This window comes from Cyanistes caeruleus, unplaced genomic scaffold (genome assembly GCF_971803275.1).
Source record: "Cyanistes caeruleus unplaced genomic scaffold, bCyaCae1.hap1.1 HAP1_SCAFFOLD_98, whole genome shotgun sequence".
NCBI classification, from domain to species: Eukaryota; Metazoa; Chordata; class Aves; order Passeriformes; family Paridae; genus Cyanistes; species Cyanistes caeruleus.
In genome coordinates this window covers 29,848-50,159 of record NW_028255900.1, presented here as the reverse complement: position 1 = coordinate 50,159, position 20,312 = coordinate 29,848, and the positions used below count along the sequence as shown (strand labels likewise).

General features: G+C 49.2%; 1 protein-coding gene across 1 annotated transcript; it reads right to left on the bottom strand.

Moving 5' to 3' along the window:
* Positions 1-5,002: 5,002 nt before the first annotated feature.
* On the bottom strand, positions 5,003-18,835 carry LOC147646438 (serine/threonine-protein kinase PAK 3-like). The gene is made up of 15 exons (XM_086873424.1): positions 18,609-18,835; positions 16,903-16,940; positions 16,328-16,459; positions 14,711-14,845; positions 14,094-14,438; positions 13,558-13,647; positions 12,987-13,158; positions 11,453-11,516; positions 10,711-10,759; positions 10,220-10,332; positions 9,510-9,627; positions 8,987-9,086; positions 8,324-8,520; positions 6,837-6,974; positions 5,003-5,720 (listed from the first exon to the last, which is right to left on the bottom strand). Exons 1-15 carry the CDS (start codon positions 18,682-18,684, stop codon positions 5,619-5,621), a joined length of 1,869 nt encoding a protein of 622 aa, XP_086729550.1. The 5' UTR covers positions 18,685-18,835; the 3' UTR covers positions 5,003-5,618.
* Positions 18,836-20,312: the final 1,477 nt, after the last annotated feature.

The window sequence follows — 20,312 nt, the reverse complement described above, 5'->3', positions numbered from 1 at the left end:
TCGGGTGGAAACCAATCTAAATTTGGATTCTTTTCCTCCAGGGTAGCAAAGTTGGAACTTAAATAAGATTGTAGTATTAAGAGTGACTCCAAAAGTGAAGCAAATAGTTCAGGATATATCACATCCTGCCGTAACTGAACAGATTCTGTTGTTTCAGTGTTTGCTGTGGAATTTCTTTCTCATTATTTCCTTCTCTCTGACTCTCCCTCCCTCTTTCCATGGGCAGCATAGATAGGAGTGTTTGCCCAGCAGTGGGAGGCAAAGGCGTGAGCATACCCGTAAGCAAGAAATCCAGGGAGCTCCTTGCGCAAATCAAAACCCTTAAGCTGTGGCTTTTCTAAAAAGCAGGTAAATAAATCATGTGCTGCTTGCCTTTCCATCTTACCGTCAGCGCTGTTGCAGCCCTACAAGGTTTGGCAGCACGTTACGGCCAGGACTCTCCTCTGAGGTCGCCTGGGGCGCGGCACCGTTGCTTTTCGCCGTCCTTGCTGCGGAGGACCCGTCCCCTGTCGCCGACTCCCGTGGCCTTCGCTTTTTAATGTCCCAAAGGTCCCAAAGGTCCCAAGGGTCCCATTTGTTCGGGCGCCATTTGATGAGTTCGGCGGGAGACAAGCAGCACTCAATATGAATGATCAGCAAGTCTCATTTATTGGCAACTCCAAACTCCTTATATAACATCAATAATTAGGCTCACACATAGTGCAAAAGCAAGCTCATTATTGGGTATTTCGTTTAAGGACAACTCCACCTAGTTCCACATTCTTGTGGTCGTTCATCTGTGCTGAATCCACATTCTTCTGATCACAGTGTCCTGTTCTCAGTTCACAGTTATCACTAAGGTCTTTCTGACATTGCAACATCTCATACCAACTACACTCTACTGTTGTTTAATTCTTTCTCAGCTAATTGCTGCGTGGGAACACGACCTTTGTTAGCTAGCCACTCTTTCACACTGTTGAGCTTCAGGAGCCTCCCGGGAAGCACCAGCCCTCCCCAGCCCACCCTTGGGAGCACTTTTTCTTTTCTCTCTCCTGACAATTTTATCCCCAAAACTGCCGTGGGAACGTTGTATCCAAGCACATCCTCCAGCGCTGCACTTTCCTCCTGTGAATTCCCTGTGCAGGGAATGTGTCTGTGCTTTTCCCTGCTCTGTTCACTGACAAACAACCCTGAGCCCGTGGGACTGTCAGAGCTCCTTCATGCCATGATATCAGGTTGTGTTTCTCATGGCATGTTCTGGAGGAGCTTTTCTTGGTGTGTCTTGTGCTGCTGGAAATGACACAAGAGCCAGGAGGGAACAGAAGCTGCTGCTGCCCGTTGGCTCAGGGCCAGGGAACCAAGTTGTGCTCCCGGGCAGTTGGGCCCTGCTGGAAGCAGAGCCGCGTTTCCCTTGAGCAGCTCAAGCTTGTGACAGCTCCAAACAGGAAACCTCAGCAGAAAACTCTTCCTCCAAACTCAGCTGCTTTCCCTCCTGCAGCTGTTTGGGAAAGAGCCTCAAAGCACAGACTCTGCTGGGAGCCATTGGTGCATTTCCTCCCTCCCGGCAGCAGCAGCTCCTGAGCCCTTCACGGGCTCCTGGCCCTTCCCAAACCCTTCAGCTCCCTTGGAACTCTCAGTACTCACTAACATGTGCATTTCTTTCATATTTAAATTGCATTTAAACTTCTCTTTTTCTCTCCTCTCTTATCTTTTTAATCTCCTCTTTATCTCCTTTAATCCCGTCAGCACCAGTAGGATGGGGCTGGAGTCTTGGGGTGGGTGTGGGATGAACTGAGGATCCAGCAGAGAAGGGCAAGGCAGAGGGGAGAGGACTCAGCCAACCCTTCTCCTGCTCTCTCCTCCCCCAGGCTCCAGCTAAAGCAAGTCAGACTGGAAAGGATCCCACAAATGCTGTGTTCTCCTCCCTCCGAGCTTGGCTGGGGATCCTCAGCTTCAGCCTGGTGCAGTGGCTGAGATTCGCTAATTTGATTTTTTGGCTAATGCACTAAATAATGTGGTGGGTTTAGCACTGGCTGAAATCTCCAGGGCACTTACTCATTTCTCACTGTGAGATATGGATTAGGAGAAGGGAAAACCAGGCTTTAAACTTAGAAGGAATAAAGGAACTTTATTAACAGGACTACAAGAATGAGAAACCAGAATAAAACTTACAGAATGCCTTTCTTCTCCTGAATAACTTTTGTTGTTTTTTTTTTTTTTTAACTGACAGCATAGAGATAGAACTTGGGATGTTAAAACAGTATTCATTACACAAGAGTTTTTTATTAGTTTTTGTAGGGAGAGGAGTTTTTTCTTATTGTATCATGAAGACTTTTTTACAAGAAACAAGTTTTTTGTGGTTTTTTATTTTTACAAATAGCAGGCATCTGGGAAAAAAATTTTCTATTGTGACATTTTTCTCATTTTTACAGCCCTCATAGAGGTCTGTCTATGGGTTATGAATTCATGGGGTGTTATTTTAAGGATGAGTTGTTTGAAGGCAAAAGTTTTCTTCATTTATTTTTGTGATCATCTTTGGAAATGGAAGTTTTCTACTTCTCTCCCTGGGTGCAATGGGCATGTTATTGTTTTTATTTATTTTCTATTCAAGCTTTTCATGGGATTACAGTTATTTTAACATTTGTTTCATTAATGGATGCTTTTGTTTAGATTTACAATTTTAATACTTTATTTTATACTTTTTTTCATGAAGTAAATGAGATATTTTAGTATATCAATGATTATCTCTATAGTCTTACTAAATGATTATTTTAGTTTCAATTGCCATTTTTTCATTTCTTTTCTATCTGAGGTTTGGCCTTTTTTTTTTACTGACTTTGATGTTTTTATGTTGTTTTTTTGTGTGTTATTACTCTGTCCTTTTCTGTCCCTGGAGAGATGAACAAGGTTTGTAGGTCTCATCCGTGTATTGAAAGGGTTAATATCTTGCCCAGGCTCATAATCTTCCTAGTGTTCCAAATAAATAGGTACTGTGAGGGATACATATCACAGGTGAGCACCCACTGCACAATCTGCTTTGGATTAAATCCCATCTCCGTCTTCATCAGCTCACAGTCACTGTGACACTATTCCTGCATGGAAGAAACAGGCTGGGATGGCCCTTTCTGCTTTTGGTCCTTTTATTGGCAAATGAAATATTCTATTTGAAAACCTTCAAACCCTGGAGTTTCTTTGTATTTCCACCTGAAAATGCTGCCAGCCGAGGTTCCCAAGTGTGTGGTACGTGTTTGTGTGCACAGATCAAAGGTGTCAGCCTGTGTGCGTGGCCCGGGTGTCTGTCAATGTCCATTGAAGCAGACGGCTGGAAGGGGGCTCTGCCCGCCCTGCGCTGCTCCGGGGCTGGGGCTGGGCTGGCAGAGGCTGCAGAGCGCTCTGAGAGGCACAGCCTCAGCCCCGGCCGGCATCTTGTGCACGGTGGCACAGCCTCAGCCCCGGCCGGCATCTTGTGCACGGTGGCACAGCCTCAGCCCCGGCCGCCATCTTGTGCACGGTGGCACAGCCTCAGCCCCGGCCGCCATCTTGTGCATGGTGGCACAGCCTCAGCCCCGGCCGCCATCTTGTGCATGGTGGCACAGCCTCAGCCCCGGCCGCCATCTTGTGCATGGTGGCAGCTCTGAGGGCTGTGCGAGGGACGCTCTTCCCCAGCGCTGTTTCTCGTCCTTTCCCTTCCCAGGATGGCATTTGGAAATGTTTCTTCGGCCCTATCAATACACAACTCACTGTCTTACTCACTTTATGCCTGGAAGGTTCTAAGAAGACAGTGAAAAGCATAGCGTGATTATGATTCACAAATAATAGTCAAGAAAACAGTACTCCATAGTGTAGGGCCTGCAGAGCAGGGATTCGTTTATTCAACACCAGGAGTGAGGGGGAAGCTCCACCACAAACTCACTTGTCCATTCTTTGCACAGGACAAGCTTTTAAACTTTTTAAACTTAATGGGCACATTCTACTTTCCTAAGCTTCATATTTTCTAATTCCATGATTGTGGAAGCCCTTGCAGCAGGGCTCTGCATGAAGTAGTTGTCAGCCTCTTGGGGGCTGTTTTGGATGAAGGCTCAGGGGCTACCTGAATTCAAAAGGCCTTTTTGTTACACTTCAATACTTTCCTTTTCTGGGAATTCAACACAAACTTACAGTCAATAAATTCTGCAAGTGCTCTTGCTGCGTGAGGCCACATTGTATCTTTCATTCAGCAATTAATGAAGAAAACACCAATTGCCTACTGAGACCCTTCTGCTCCCTTCCCAAATCACTACTCAAGAACAAGCCTCAGGCACATGCCCATAGTCCCTCTCTGCCAGCAGCTCCGAGCTGCATTGCACAGTGCTTGCTGTGCCCCAGAGAGCACCAAGCAGGCTGGCCTGGTGCCCCTGAATATTTCTGCAAAACCCTTTGCATTTCACACCTTTGCTGTGGCTCAGTGCAGAGCTCCAGGATTGCAGGCGCTTGGTCCCAGAGCTGTGTGAGGCACTGGCTCGTGCAGATGTGCCCCAACTTGCTGTCAGTGCCTCACGCTGGCCTGGGTTCCCCTGGCAGAAATGCCGTGCCTGAAGGACACTGCCCTGTGCTGGAGCCTGCGGAGCAGCCCGGCTCCCTCCCCCTGTGCCCAGAGTGCTGCACACACTGCTGACCATTGCCAGGAGTTCCAGGGCAGGCGGCAGAAGAGCAGCAATGGTCAGGCAGGGCAGCAGCCCTGGGCTGCTCTTTGCCTTTCCCTCGTCCTGTGCAGACTCCAGACAGCCCATGGCACCAGTGTGTGCTGTGCCCAGCACGGCGCCGCTTCCCCTCAGGAGCAGCCAGCTGCCAGCTTGGCTCTAAGAGCGGAGGATTTGCCTGGTGCCAGCAAGAGGCAGCCAGGGCCAGGCTGCTGCCTCTTGCAGCTCCAAGGGCCTCCTTCCAGCCTGCCTGTGCCGAGGCTCAGGCTTCTCTGGGCTCTGTCAGGGCTCTGCTGGGGCTCCAGCCTGGCCAAGGCCGGGCCCGCTCTCACCTCACAGTCGCTCACAGCTCTGCACCAGAGGAGACCTTGCACAGCACCCTCACTGCTCTTTCTGCTTTCTCTCTTCAGCCAGACTCTCCTCCAGCCAAAGAGATTTCTCTTAGGGATACAAATCCAAGTGGCAGGAACCCAAATGTTCTCGAGTCACATCTGCACAACCTGCATCTGCACGGGATGTTTGCGTTGCACCGCTCCTCCTTTGGTTTTTCCTGCAAATGCCATTGCTGTTTCTGCCTCAAATAGAAATGTCAGAGCTGGGCAAAACTTGTCCAGTTAGCCATATTCCAAAGGCAGTGTGGTCTGGAGAGGATGAATGAAGAGGAGCCTTCCCCCCTTACAAACTGTACCAAAGAAGCCATCAATGTCACTTTCCACCTCTAAGAAAAAACTGACAATTCAGGAGGAAATGTTGAGCTTTCTCACAGGGTCAGAAGGAGAGAAATGTTCCAAAGGAGTTGAGATTTGAGAAATTTTATTTAAAATCCTACTCTACAATCCTACACTACAAACCTACACTACCAATCTGCACTACAATCCTACTCTATAATCCTACTCTACAATCCTACTCTGCAATCCTACTCTATAATCCTACTCTAAATTGGTCATGGAGAAGACAGTTCTAAATCAATTGTTGCATTCCTGCCTCCTCCTTCCACTTCTTTACTGCAACGATGAGAGGTGCCAGGCTGGACCCAGGCATGGCCGATGTTATAAATTGATGCTGCAGAAAGGAAATGAAAACAACAAGAAAGCATGATTTTCCAAGCTAAGAGCTTCAAAGGCAGGGGAATACTTTTTAAATGAAAAGGGGATTGAGTCAGAGTAGGTCAGGAGCATGGGGCAAGAGTGGCACAGGTTGCCCCAAGAGCTGGTAGGAGGCCCACCCCTGGAAATATCTGAGGTGTGAGTATCCTGATCTCTTGAAAGATGTCCCTGCTCATTGCAGGACACAGACTAGATGACCTTTCCATGTCCCTGTGTGTTAGTTTGAGATGAATTGACATTTAGGGAAAGAAGTAAGAAACCCCGCGCGGAAGTGATTTGTTTGAGAGAAGCTGCTGGAAGCTTCCTCTGTGCCTGAGACAGGCCAATGGCTGGCTAGTTCTGAGAACTGACAACATTTTGCACCATTTAGAAATGAGATGTGCCTCTGTGATGATGCACATTTTGAAAACCACCAGCCCGGGCACTGGCCCTCTTTGCTTCCGGAGCCCGAAGGTAACGGAGCTCTGGTGAGGCCGGCCCTGCTCGCCCACGGCCTGTGCTCCTGGGGGAGGCCGGGCCAGAGCCCAGCGGCTCCCGGGCGGGGGATGGAGGCTGCGGGACCCCAGCCCCAGGCTGGGCCAGGCCACGGCTGCTGACATCTTGCCCACACTAAACCCTCTCCCCGGCGTGCAGCGACGGCTCCAGGCCGAGCCTCCCCTCCCAGCGGCTCCCGGGCAGAGAGAGGGGCCCAGCACAGCCTGAAATCCAACACCGTGACTGCCATGACCTGGGTGAGATTGAACCCTTTCACTGCACAGGTGAGACCTTTCTTATTCTTGTGGGCCTGATAATAAAATTTGTTATTCCTTTGAAGTTTGAAGCCTGTTTTGCCCTTCTCCTAATCCATAGCTCCCAGCAAGAAATGAGTAAGTGCCCTGGTGATTTTAGCCAGCGCTAAAACCCAGCACTCCCTGCCAGCCCAGCCCAGTCTAGGATTGCTCCCCACTGTCAGCTGAACAGCACCAAGGTTGGAAGGGAGGAGGATGGGGGCTCATCTGATGCCTTGGATTTCAGTGGAGGAGGAGCCCATCCCTGGGACACTGTTTCACCTGCAGCCCTTTTGGCATTTTACCTGCAGCAGCTCCTTGGCAGACCAGCGCTGCGCCTCGCCTTTCTGCAGGCAGCAGCTCAGGAAGTCACGCAGCAAAGGCGAGAATTGCTCGGGCTGCCGCAGCTGTGGGCTCCCTTCTGTGGCTATGTGGAATTTAGCCTGGGGAAAAAGGAAACACAAGGCTCCACCTGCTTCTTTCCCATCTGGAACTGCTCTCCCAGAGCCCATTGTTCCAGCTCCACTCTGCAGTGGCAGTTTTTGCCCTGGCAGAGAGGCAGACATGACTTTCCTGTAGCATTTGGATGATGACTTTCCTGTATCATGAAAAAACCCAAGCCCCAAAGCCACAGCTTTGCCAACATCCAGCAGATCTTGCCTTGGCAGCTGATTTCCTTGCCTGATCTAGTTAGTGGCAACTACATCAGCAAATACATGTTTCCTTCTCAAAGGATTCCCAGCAGCTTGGCAGCCTTTTTGGAAGAGGGATTTTGCTATTCTAACTAACTGTACTATTCCAAGGATTCTTATGTGAAAAGAATCTCTGCAGTGCTTGTTGGTCCCTTAAGCACAGCTGCCATAAAACAAAACTCATCCAGCTTTTTGTCTTGTTCTTGAAAATGATGGTAATTGGAAGAAAAGAAAGGAAATGCAGCAGGTGTTCCTCAGGGAAGGAAACAAACCTTTGGAATCTCATTTTCAACACAGACACATTAAGATGCCTCCACAAATGTATTGGGTTGAAAATGCCTGTTTGGGCACACAGGAGCCACCTGCAGCTCTGTCTCTCAGCACTCTGAAAATTTCAGGTTCCCTTAGGTGGCAAAAGGAAAATATTCATGGTGAAATCAGAAGTGTCATCCCTGTGGTAAGCCTGTGCTGGTTGGATTCTCAAGTCAATGCATTAACGCTGTGCCCATCCCAGAAAGTGCCAGGAAACAAACAGGAGGTTTTGGCAGGCTCTCCTCGTCACCAGGCTCCAGCTTGGTGATATGGAGAAAGTGGCTTGGGTTAGGAAAGAAGGTGGTCACTGAGTGTCTCAGCAGCACTGCACAAGAAGCAGAAGAGACTCTGGCTTTACAGCCTCATCTCCAGGTTTCAGGCAAGTTTCCCTGTGAGAAGAATGGGGCTGCACTTCTTCTCTCAAAAGCACTGTTTTAGAAACTTAGTTTGGTTTGAGTTTCTTTGCTTCATTTCTGGAAAGATATCACCAGCTCTGAGATGCTTGTTTCCTATTCTTGGGGCCATCTACACAGCCACAAGAGCTGGAACGACTTGTAAGGCAAAGCAAAATGCTGCCTGAGAATGGAGATGGTTTGGGCGAGGTAAGGCTTGAGTTCCCCCAGTGCTGCAACCAAAGCTCCAGCAGATGCTGATGTGCTGCAGGGCCATTTGTAGAAGGGGCCTTGGTGGAAGTACTTCCAGCAGATGGCCATGGGATTTTGTGCAGTGAGCAGAGAACCTGGGACAGGTGAGAAAGACAGCGGGATCAGAGAGTATTTGCTCCTTACCGATCGAGCAGTGAAACTGTCATAAGGAGTTTTTTGTTCGGCCATTTCAATTGCCACAATTCCAAAAGACCACACGTCCACTTTGGGGCCATATGGTTGACACTTCACCACTTCAGGTGCCATCCACCAAGGAGTCCCGGTCACCGAGCACCGCTGATTTTGCTCAGGGGTGAGCTGAGCAGAAAGGCCAAAATCAGCTGAGAAGAAAGCAAAATACTCTTTTAATTTTAATACTCTCAATTAGGAAACCAAGCCAGAGAATTCCCCAGTGGAAGTTTGAGAATGTGCAGTTGAATTTCCTGGACAACACTCCCTGCTCTCTTTCCTTAGGACTTTAGCCAAGGCAATATGAATTGGCTACTTCAAACATCCCCCCATTTCTTACACTTCCTCCAGCAGTGCCTTTTGTTCCCCTGAAGGTTTAGACTGCAGCTCCCTCCCTCTGGAAGGAACACACACAGACACACACACAGAGCAATAGCACTCTGGGCTGCTTGTGGTTCCTTGTCATAGCTGTGTGCACCCTGCAACTGTGCCTTCAGCCCACAGCAGGGGGGACCCCTGCACTGCCAGCAGCAGCATTTTTGGGGAGCTGGCAGTCACTGAAAGCAGCCCCACACCCCCCATTCCTGGAAGGCTGAAGCTGAGCAAGAATACACTGACCCAGCTTGACAGAGCCGTCGGTTCTGAGAAGGATGTTGTTGCTCTTGACATCTCGATGGATCACGTGGTTGGAGTGAAGAAAATCCAGTCCTTGCAGGCACTGAGAGAGAAAAGAGAACCAGGGGGGCAAAAAGTAGTGCTGTGAGTTCATCCCACAAGCAAGGAAACAGCTGTGGAAGGTTCCCTTTGCAGGGGAATGGGGAGGAATGGCAGAACACAGCGCCATTGAGAGCAAGAGCCTGCTGCTCCCACAGTAGCAGAGCAGCACCTTTCTCAGTGGAGAACTGCAAATGCCAATGCAAGAGACAGAGCTAGAATACAAGAGCAGGGGATAAGAGTACAGGAAGTGAGTCCAGTGAGTGTAGGGGCACTGGCAGACAGTTCACTTGAGATGCTCTTGCTTGCCCATAGCCGAGCAGCAGCACAGAAACCAAGCTTGGCCCATGAAATCCCTCCCGTTCTGAGCCCCTGTTTCCCAGACAATGCAGCTCAAGGCCTTGGAAGCACAGATGGGATCCCTGACCTCCCGACTGACAGCTGCAATCTCTCCTTCAGACATTTGAATCTCGTCGATGAGATCTCTCAGAGTGCCTCCGTCCATGTACTCCATCACCAGCCAGAGTTCCTCATGCACAAGGTAGCTGAAAAAAGGAAACAAGGCCATGCAGGTGAACATGCACGGCTAGGTTGGTTTTTTGCTTGAGTCTTGTTTCTGGGTCCCTTGGAGACAAGGGCAGAAGAAAAGGCATAGACATTGCCTCTAGGCTGTGCAGTGTTTGCAGTCTGTGCTGTCTCAAGGAGAAAGGCAGTTTAGGAAGAGCCCAGATAAAAAACCTGTCACGCATGGCATTTCTGGAAATAAGCACCTAGTCTTCCTGGCATGCACAGCAATGGAAAAGAGGGGCAACAATGCAAGGGCAATCCTCTCTTGGATGGTTCATCAGCATTTAAGAAACTTGAAAAACTCAAGCCCAAAGAACTTTGGAGGCGATGAACTTACAAGGTATTGAATTCTTAAGATAGGGCTGATGCAGGTTTTTGAACAATTTTCAGTCTGCATTTGCCAGGGTGGATTCATGCAGACAAAATGCAGTCTCTTCCCATCCATTGGAGATAAGCAGAGAAATAATCATCAACAACTCTATTTCCTGCCACTGACCAAAGTGGGTTTTTAAGCTCTCATGCTTGTAGTATGTAAACAAACATTCATGGCATAAGACCGTGACCACTCACCTGGCTAAGTAATTCACGATCCTGGGACTCCTATTACTCTCCATGATCCTGATTTCATTCATGGTTAGTATCTTCCTACTCACTCCTTGCACATTTATTTTCTTGATGGCCACCTCAAATGACATTGAAAAGGAGTAACTTGAGAAAATTGGTAGCATGAGACCACAACCCACATGGAGCAAGTGATTTTGGAATGGCACAGCCAAGCTGTGCCAAAGTGCCTTGTGATTAGACCTCATCACTGGAGTAATTAGGGAGTGACATTGCAACAGCCCATTTCTCTGCTCCCTTGGGGGTCAGTTACAGGACATGTGGCCACTGGCGATTTGCCTTGTCCACAAAGCCTGTTCCAAGTGCAATTTGCAGGCTGGCTCCAGTCTGTGCTTCTTGTGCCTTTTCAGCACAGCTCTACTCAAAGCTCCAGCCACAGCTGTCAGCAGTGGGGAAAGGCCTGGAGAGCAGCAGAGGCTGCAGGGGCTGTTGACATTTACCTCTCCTCCTGTTGCAATGTCAAGTGCTCTGGAAACCTCTCCAAAACCCCTAGAAACAAAACAGCAGCAAAGAAAGGAGAAGCCATTTAGATCTTGCACTGAAAGCCAGTCCAGACAGGAGAGCTCTGCTGTAAATGCCTAAAAGCTGCAGGTTGCAGGAGGGGTCTGCCAGAAGGCAGATGATGCATTTTCCCCTCAAGTGCCTGGGCACTGGGCCTGTTCCTGAAGCCTTGGGATTTACTGCCTCAGCTCCAAAAGGCAGCTTATTCCTTCATCTCGGCTATCAGCTTCTAAACTGTGCAATTCTAATCCTGAGCACGGAGTATTTCCTTTAGCAAACTCTTGGAGAGAAATGTTTCTGAGAACTGTTATCTGACAGCTCTCATTGGGGGTAGGTTGTGCTTTCAGGCAAGCAAGATTCTTCTTTCATTAGTGTGGCCAGATGATTTGGAGACATCCAAAAATGCGAAGGAAATGAATCCTGAGCTGTCCCACACTTGAGAGACAAGCAGATTTCCCAGGTTCTGTTCCTTGCTGCAGGCAAGACCTTGGCAGCATGGAGATGTCTTTGACAATGCCTTCTGAGCACACTTGACAAATTCTGGCCAGTACTGAGAGATGGGGCAGACTAAGCCCGCTGTCTAAACATGTGGACAACTTGTCTGACTTCCCACTTGATGGATATTCCCCCAGGGAAACACCTGGCCCATGGCTGTGTAGAAGTGACTGTGGTTGGACTCACCCGCTGCCAAGACTTTCCAGTTCAATGTATTTTGTGATGGGATTTTCCTTGTTCACCATTCTCCCTGAGGGAAACAAAATGCAAGATGCTGACTTTCAGGCAGAGATCCCAACTTGCAGGAGATGCCAAAGGCAGCCCCGCTGTCTGGGGCTCTGAACCCTCTGTGGTCAGCTGGGCAGCAAGCACAGCAGCAACAAGACAGGCAGTTGTGCAGTACAAATGGGCAGCAGAGAGACTGATTTTGTCCAGTCCTTGTGGAAGGAAATGAAGCGCAGAGAGCACAGCAGGGCACAGCACAAGGCTGGCAAAGGCCAAGCATGAGCACTGACAAGCAATGGCAAGAAGACACAGCCAGCCTGAGCCCCTGACAAGCTGTGGCCCCTGTTCAGGACACACCAGCATTGCCTTGGAGATCAGACACAGCCAGGTGCAGATCAAGGCCCTTTTGTGTCCCAGCAGGTGAAGGTAGACACCAAATCAGCTGGGATCTTTTCTCAGCCCCACCAGGTCTTTTCTGAGAGCACAGCACTGGCAGCTGTTATGGGCAAGAAGCAGATTAAATGGGTTGTGCTGCAGAATCACAAAGGGCTTGATGTGTTTTCCCAGAGACTGATCTGAGCAGGGCTTGGGCCAATAGGTAGGATTCTAAGAGTCATGGGAATGGCTGGGAATCAGGGATGAAAAAGTGCCATGGATCTGAGGAATACACAGCACAGGGGCTGCAGGCTCGCTCCTGAGAAATGCCTGCAGTGCTGTTTTATCTGATCACACCACGTGGATGTGTCTCTTGGACACATCTTTAGAAAAATAAAACTGGGATATTAATTACAGATTGTTATACAAATATCTGTTTCTTCATTGTGGGCCCAATGAAAACATCTCTTGCTCTGTTTCTGCTGTCACCTGATGTTCTTTCAAAGGACTCCTCACTGACAAAAATACAGCATTCTCACAAAAACCTTGTAGATGTAGTAGAGGCAATAAGAACAGTCCTAAAAATGACACCAGTAAGACACATGGGGCAGAACAGCTCTTTCAGGATGGAGAAAAAGCAAAAACCCCTAAATGCAAAACCAAACAAGGATAAAAACTGAAAACTAAAAACGGAACCACAACAAAAAGACAAAACCCCAAAACCAATCAATATCTCTGAAGTCTTGTGGTTCTGACAAGCGGTGGGAAGTCTGGAGTCTAAGGAGAATCTAGGAATCAAATATTCTGTTCAGTTTGGCCACTAGCACACAGGACTTGCAATGATAATTTGCTAGGCCACAGCCTTCTGCTGATCCAAGAACAATTCCTGCTTCTGCCTTTAGTGGCAAGGGAATGCCAGGCAAAGCCGAGCCAGTCCAAGCTGCCCTCAGAGGCAGCAGGAACAGCCAGAGCGCTCTCTCGCTGCCTCAGAGCACAGCAGTTCCTGTGGGGAGTCCTAAATGTCTCTGGGACACCAAAGTGAGGAGGATCATTTGCTACAGCTCTGCTGGCACGGGCACACAATACACTGTCCCTCAGACAAGAAATACACCAGACGTACTCAGTTGCTCCACGAAGTCTCCCTGGCTCTCCTGGAGCTGAGCAGCAGATGTGTCACTGCTGGAAATGGACAAACTGCCCAGGATCCACTGCTCAGCTTGGGGAACAAAGGCTCCTTTAGATGCTGCTGCTGCTGCTGCTGCAGCAGATTGAATGGAAGAGCCGGTGTAGATCTGAGAGAAGAAAGGAGTTTGTGTCAGGAAGCTGGCTGACAGAGATTACCCCGAGTTCCCTTTTCAAATGCAAGCCCTTAGGAAGTTGCTGTTAGCCACATGCAAAGCTCATCAACTGGATTTTTTGGATGCCCACTTCTGGAACCAAATGGTCAAAACCCAAGGTTGGTTTTAATCAAGTTGATGGCCAGTTTCATATTCCATTTTCCTGGATTTTCTGAAGGATGACTGCAACAACGACCATTGCACTTCCTCCCAAGGATCCCTTTCCCCCTCCAAGGGCTGCAGACACATTTGCAGCTCCTTGTTCTAATGTTGGAGCTCCTCCCCCTCAGTCCTCTTTTCCTGCACCATCTTCAGAAGGTGCTCAGCCTGCAGCACTTGTGCTTGGGACAGTACCTGTGCCTGCCGCCGACCTTGGGGCTCTTCATCAGCCGGCATTTGCTGGAAGCCTTCGCAGGCTGCCAGGTGAGATATCAACACGTCCACCTCAAGTCAAAGAGAACAAAGCAGTCAGAGACCACAGCTTGTCCCTGTGTGCCAAGGCTCATTGACTGTGAGCAAAGGGAAAGAGCAGCACAGCAGCAGATTCACCAAGGCATACAGACAGCTTGCAGCTTGTATTCCAAATCTGTCTGGGGGACTGTGTTCACTTGCAAAAAGCCCTGAAGAAACAAGGAGAGCAGGAGCAGGCCAGCAGGAATCCCTTGAGATGAGTGCTGGCAAAAGGGGCAAATGACTGGTGCCACTGTCCAGGGCAGCAGCTGAGATTGAGCACAGCAGGAAATGTCCTTCCAAGCAGCTGGGATAGACACTACAGCAGGATGGCACTGAGAGGCATCAGCCCAGCCCCCTGCTGCTCTGCAGAGGAAAGGCAAGAAGGGCAGAAAGCACCAGACTGCAGTGACTGCTGTGCCTATCGCTCTTTCACTCACTCGATTTTCTAGAGCCTCTTGCTGCTGAGCGAGGAGATGGAATTTCTCTTCCATGATTCTTCTTTCTTCCTCCAGCCTGTTCTCCCTTGCCCTGATCCTAGCCTCAGCTTCCTGCAGCTCTGCCAGAAGCTCCTCCTTGGAGGCCTGTGAAGAACGACAGAGAGGAATTTCTGTGAGTGGAGTGTCTGCCACTCTTTCACTCACCTGATTTTGTTGATTTCCTCTCTGCTGATGGAGTGTCATCTCCTCCTGGGTGTTTCTCCTGTCCTCCTCGTGCCTCCTCTTCACTGCCATGATGGCCCTCGGAGCTTCGGGCAGCTCTGCCTGGGGCTCTGCCTCGATGTTCTGTACACACAAATGGAGAGCAAGTGCCTGGGAGCTGCCATCAGGCTCAGCTTCTTCCTCAGTTTCAGCCTCAAAATCACACTCATTCAGTCACTTCTTTCTGCTTCCCTACCCACCTCTGCTTCCACTGTAACCTCCTGTCCCGCTGCTGATCTCTGCAGAGGCTCTTTGCTTTCAGGGCCTCTGGCACTCGTGGCCTGCTCAGTCCCAAGAGCTGCGTTTTATGCCCCTCTTCCTGCCCTTCACTCTGTCCCCTGCTGGGTCAGCCTTACCTGGCCATTCTCCAGTGGCTCTTCCACCTGCTGCCCCAGCTGCTCTTCCTGCTCTTGGGCTGGGAACAGCTCTCCCTCAGGCTGGCACGGCCGTCCTGATAAAACAATCTGCTCCTGCTCTTTCTCTAGGAGGACCTGCAGAGAAAGCAAGAGAAGATGGGCTTCAACTTCTCATCCAACATTTGTGGGCCAAGACTCAAAGGCTGATGGGCTCCCACGTTCCCAAAGCTCTGTGCTGCTGCTCTCCTGCCTTGTTCTCTGCCCATGGGGAAGCACAGATTCCAAAGTGACCCTGGCAGTGCAATCAGGGCCCATCTGGCACTGAATCTCCAACAGACTCTTGGGCAGCTGACAGGAAATGTGGGGCATTTCTTAAGGGCCTCCCTCCCCTTCTGCTGTGTCCTGCTTGTCTCTCCCTAGTGACTGACAGCCAGCCCTGTCCCACAGCTCCATCCTGGCTCTGCAGGGGCTTCCTGGGTGAGCTCAGCCCTTGGGAGAGACACTGCTGGAGTTCATGTTCTTTTCAGGCCTGCACTGCCACTCCTGCCCTTCTGACATCTACACTCTTGTTAGAAATCCTGCTCATTCAGGAGACAAGGATGTGTGCAATTGGATCCTCTGCTGCAGGTCAGAGAGCCTCTATGGCCACCTCAGGATATGGAAGAGGACCAAGGTGTTTCTCCTCCCTCTTTTGTCAGCTGAGAATTCTGAGTGGCACTGACAGAGATCCTCAAAAGGCCCCACCAACAAATTAATTGACACACCCCTAGGGATGCCAATGAAGGAAGCCATGGGTCATGTAATGCATGTATGACCAAAGTCACCAAAAACCATTTAAACCATGGAATTGTCCCACCTCACTAGGACAGGCAGAAATTTACAGGTTAAACAGGGAGTGTCAGGACAGAAGAGGCAGGAGGAGGAAAACAGCTCTGAGGAGAAAAAACAACCATCTCTAAAGGGGTTCTTAGCAACACAAGACAGCACTCAAGGACTTGCAGCTTTGCCCCCACACTAGGCTCCAATGCAGTTTCCAAAGCTGCAGACTTCACCACAAAATGTATCAAGAGAAACTTGCCACTTGTGGATTTTGCCTCAGAAGAAGGGTTCAGAACTACACAGTTTGTTTCTTTGGCCACACAGGACAAGAATGGCCGGCCACAGCTGCATGGACAACACAATCATCTTCTTGCAGCTTATCAAAAGCCGAAAGACAGGTGGCCTAAAAGACTCTGCAGAAGTGAAGAATTACTCCAGAAAACTGCAGAACACTTCTCCAGGTCATCCAGAGGTTTCCAAAAAGAGACAGCAAACAAAGCAAGCCCTGTGAGCCCCAGCAATGCCATGTGAGCCCTTGGCCATGGCTTGGCAGAAGCCAAGAGACAGAGCTTCCCTGAGCCAAGCAGCCAGCTGCTCACCCGCAGGCAGCAGCGCTTTGGGGCCTCAGCACGACGGCTCAAAGCCCAATTTCCAGCTGCCACGGGATGGGGGAATGGCTGGGTGCTGGCAGGACTCCAGCACTCAGCATCCTCAGCCAGCAACAGCAAGTGCTGGCTGCTCAGAAACTTGCAGCTCTGCCTTGCACTAAAGACAGCAGCACCCAGCACTGGCACTTACTGTCTGGGCATGGTCAGGCTGGGCTGTGACCACAGCTGGAGGCTCGTGCTCCTTTTGCTCATTTTGCTCCTCTTTGGCCTCTTCTCCAGGAGCAGAGGGAGCCACAGCAGAGTCTGCTCTTGCTTCTGGGCTCTGTGGACAGATGGTGGAGTTAGGGACAGGCAGCTCCCTATCATTTAGAACCTTATTTCTATTCAGCTCTATTTATACAACCAGCTCTACCAAGCACAAATCATCAGCTTTGATAGCAATGGGATTCTAAGTCTCTCCAAGTAAATTAAAATGGGTTGATTCAGCCAGGCTGCAAATAGCTCTGAATTAGAGAGTTCACCCTGGCTACTATCAGCAAGCAACGTTCTCTCTGCAAATCTGAGCTTTGAGTTCTTTTAAAGCTCTGCAATGGAAAATTAGGAAATAGCCAACAATGCCTTTGCTATTGCTGTTGTAAACACGGAAATGGATCTTCTTTCAGCCCACCCAGCTGGCCCTCTGCACTCTACTGCCACAGGCCAAGCTCACAGTTCCCTGCACAATTCTGAAACACCAGGAGCATCAAATGTTCCTTTCTGACTCACCTCAGGATCGGCACCTCTGAACACACGGCTCAGATGACCTGCAGTGGGCAAGGAAAAGGAACCAAATTCTTTGAGAAAACTGGAGAGAACCGTGGCCTATTTAGAACAGCATCTGAGAAGATCTCCCAGTCTGCATTTTCAAAGTTGTCTTGCTTGACTGGTGTGGTTTAAAGCAGCAACTAAAAAATCACTAGGAAACTTACTTATTTCTTGCTGTGAGATATGGATTAGAACAAGAGCAAAACAGGCTGAAAACTTAAATGGAATAAAGGAAGTTCATTAACAAAAACTACAAGAATAAGAAACCAGAATAAAACTTCCAGAACAACCCTTTTCTCCCCCACTACCCAACCATTCCCTTATTTATATGAAAACATAGGAACAAAAAACTTTGGAACTTTGGTGTTTAAAACAGTCCCAATTCCTGCTAGAGTCTTTTCATCAGTCTTTGTAGAGAAACAGAAGTCTTCTTCTGCTATCCATGGAGATTTTCACAAGAAAACTATTTTTCTTCATAGCTTTCTATTTCTCTGATGCCAGCTGCCTGGAAATCTGCCATCAGTTGTCTCCTCCCATTTTCCATCACTCTGAGGTGTGTTATGGGTCATGAGTCTAGGGATGTCATTTTTATGAATGAGTTATTCAAAGGCAAAAGTTCTCTTTATCTGTTTTTGTGAGGCCTCCTGGAAACAGAAGTTTTCTTTTTGCTTCTTAAAAGCCCAAATCTTCAACTATTACTTCTCCCCCTCTGTTCCTGCATCTCACAGTGTCACAACTACTTCATCATTTGCTCAAAATGCACACTTGGAAACACTCCATTCCTCCCAATATACTCTGTCATGAATTAAAGGAGTTTTTTTCAGAACACTACTGTCCATCTCCATAGCTTAACAGAAAAATATTTCAGCTTATTAAAGCATCTCCTTATTTCTCTTATTTCTCTTCCCCCTCTAAATTTAATTTTTTTCTTCACTCTCTTTGATGGGTTGATGGTTGATCACTCCCTCTCTCTCTCTCTCTGGAAAAAAAGGATTAATATGCAAGTCTCATATAGGTAGTAAAAGAGTTAAAATCTTGCTAAAGCTGCAGATGTTGATGGTGTCAGGTTTCAGTTCAGTGGCAGAAACTGCAAACCAAGTCAGGCCGGCTGGCTCCGTTTCTCCCCCCACCCCGCCCTCTGCAGCCTTGTCCGGCCTGGAGGGGGGAGGAGGCCGAGACAGAGCCCTGTGACCTCGTCAGAAGCCAGAAACCAAAGAGAGCAAGAAATTCCCGGCCTCACATCTTCAGGTGGTGTTCACAGGTTGATCTCACTTCTCAATAGTTAAAACCGCTGCCAATTCTCACCCATGGCCAGGAATTAGTCAGGAGAAAAAACTCCCATCAGCCTCCAGCAGTTTCAACTTCCCCAGCTCTCAGAGCTATCTTAAAAGTAAAGTCACCCCAAGACACTGAGCCAGCAAAGTGAGGAAATGCCAGACTCTGCTGCCACAGGCTCTCCCGTGGAGGGAACAGAAGCCCTGCAAATGCTGCCCGCAGCCCCCTGGCTACAGACACCCCGTGTTTTGCTGAAGGTGTTGACAGGAGCTTTACCAAACCAGGGGCATCCTCATGGTCTTTCTGTTTCAATAGCAACCCGGTCACTAAGAAAGAGCAGGGAGACCTACAAAAGCCAGCTCAGGTTCCAGCCAGGGAAAACCTCTACTTACGTGCCAGGTTGGTGAGGTAATAGCCGGCGTAGGCGATGCCATAAATGGTGCAAACTGCAACAGCGAGCTGCTCCATCACTGTAGCACTGCTGTGCCAGTTTGCACACTCTGCTCCACCACAAAAACAAACACGGCTCCTGTCAGTGTGCAGCTGCCCACTGACAAACGCCTCAAGCAGGAGGATGCTCCTGCACTGAGCAAGCCCAAGAGCTGCTCTGACCCTGAGGCCTTCCGTGCACCAAGGCAACCTTGGGTTGTCACCACAACAAGGTGGCATCCATGCCCTGACATCACAAAGCCAATGCTCTGCGCTGCTCTGGGAATTGATGCAGAGCAACCCAACCTTCCCTACAGCAAACACAAAATTGCCTGGGAGCTTCTCCTCTGTCACAAAGGGTCACAAATCCTTTGCTGGGCTGTGGGAAATGGAAAGACAGAAACTTCCACAGATACTGAAGGGTTTCATTTACAGCCTTGGAAGGAGCTTGGGTTCATGCAATGCTAAAGGTTCACAGACGTTGAGTCGAGAATTCATAAGCTTATGTTCCTATAGCTGCAAGTAAGAATATGCCATAAGTAAATAAAAAACTGTATTGAGTGAGATGGTGGAGAGATTTCATCTGTGATTGTGTGATTTTATAGAGTAAGCTATGAATCTAAATATTATCATGAGAAGCACATGTGTGTAGGTGAGTTAGCAGTGTATTGGGTGAAAAGCAGACACAGTGCAGCAGAACTTGACAAAGGTGAAAGGTGATTAAGTAATAATAAACCTCTTCAATTTAGTGCATTAGCCAAAAATCTGAAATTAGCGAATCTCAGCCATCACTGCACCAGGCTGAAGCTGAGGATCCCCAGCCAAGCTCAGAGGGAGGAGAACACAGCATTTGTGGGATCCTTTCCAGTCTGACTTGCTTCAGCTGGAGCCTGGAGTAGGAGAGAGCAGGAGAAGGGTTGGCTGAGTCCTCTCCCCTCTGCCTTGCCCTTCTCTGCTGGATCCTCAGTTCATCCCACACCCACCCCAAGACTCCATCCCCATCCTACTGGTGCTGACAGGATTAAAGGAGATAAAGAGGAGATTAAAAAGATAGAGAGGAGAGAAAAAGAGAAGTTTAAATGCAGCTTAAATATGAAAGAAATGCACATGTTAGTGACTGCTGAGAGTTCCAAGGGAGCTGAAGGGTTTGGGAAGGGCCAGGAGCCCGTGAAGGGCTCAGGAGCTGCTGCTGCCGGGAGGGAGGAAATGCACCAATGGCTCCCAGCAGAGTCTGTGCTTTGAGGCTCTTTCCCAAAGAGCTGCAGGAGGGAAAGCAGCTGAGTTTGGAGGAAGAGTTTTCTGCTGAGGTTTCCTGTTTGGAGCTGTCACAAGCTTGAGCTGCTCAAGGGAAACGCGGCTCTGCTTCCAGCAGGGCCCAACTGCCCGGGAGCACAACTTGGTTCCCTGGCCCTGAGCCAACGGGCAGCAGCAGCTTCTGTTCCCTCCTGGCTCTTGTGTCATTTCCAGCAGCACAAGGCACACCAAGAAAAGCTCCTCCAGAACATGCCATGAGAAACACAACCTGATTTCATGGCATGAAGGAGCTCTGACAGTCCCACGGGCTCAGGTTTGTTTGTCAGTGAACAGAGCAGGGAAAAGCACAGACACATTCCCTGCACAGGGAATTCACAGGAGGAAAGTGCAGCGCTGGAGGATGTGCTTGGATA

Coding starts and splice junctions, on each gene's coding strand:
- LOC147646438 (XM_086873424.1), bottom strand. CDS start 18,684: ATGGAGCAGCTCGCTGTTGCAGTTTGCACCATTTATGGCATCGCCTAC. Junction 9,628..10,219: donor ATCGTGAATTACTTAGCCAG/GTGAGTGGTCAC, acceptor TCCTTTTTTCAG/CTACCTTGTGCATGAGGAAC. Junction 5,721..6,836: donor CTGCCAAGGAGCTGCTGCAG/GTAAAATGCCAA, acceptor TCCTTTCTGCAG/CATCAATTTATAACATCGGC.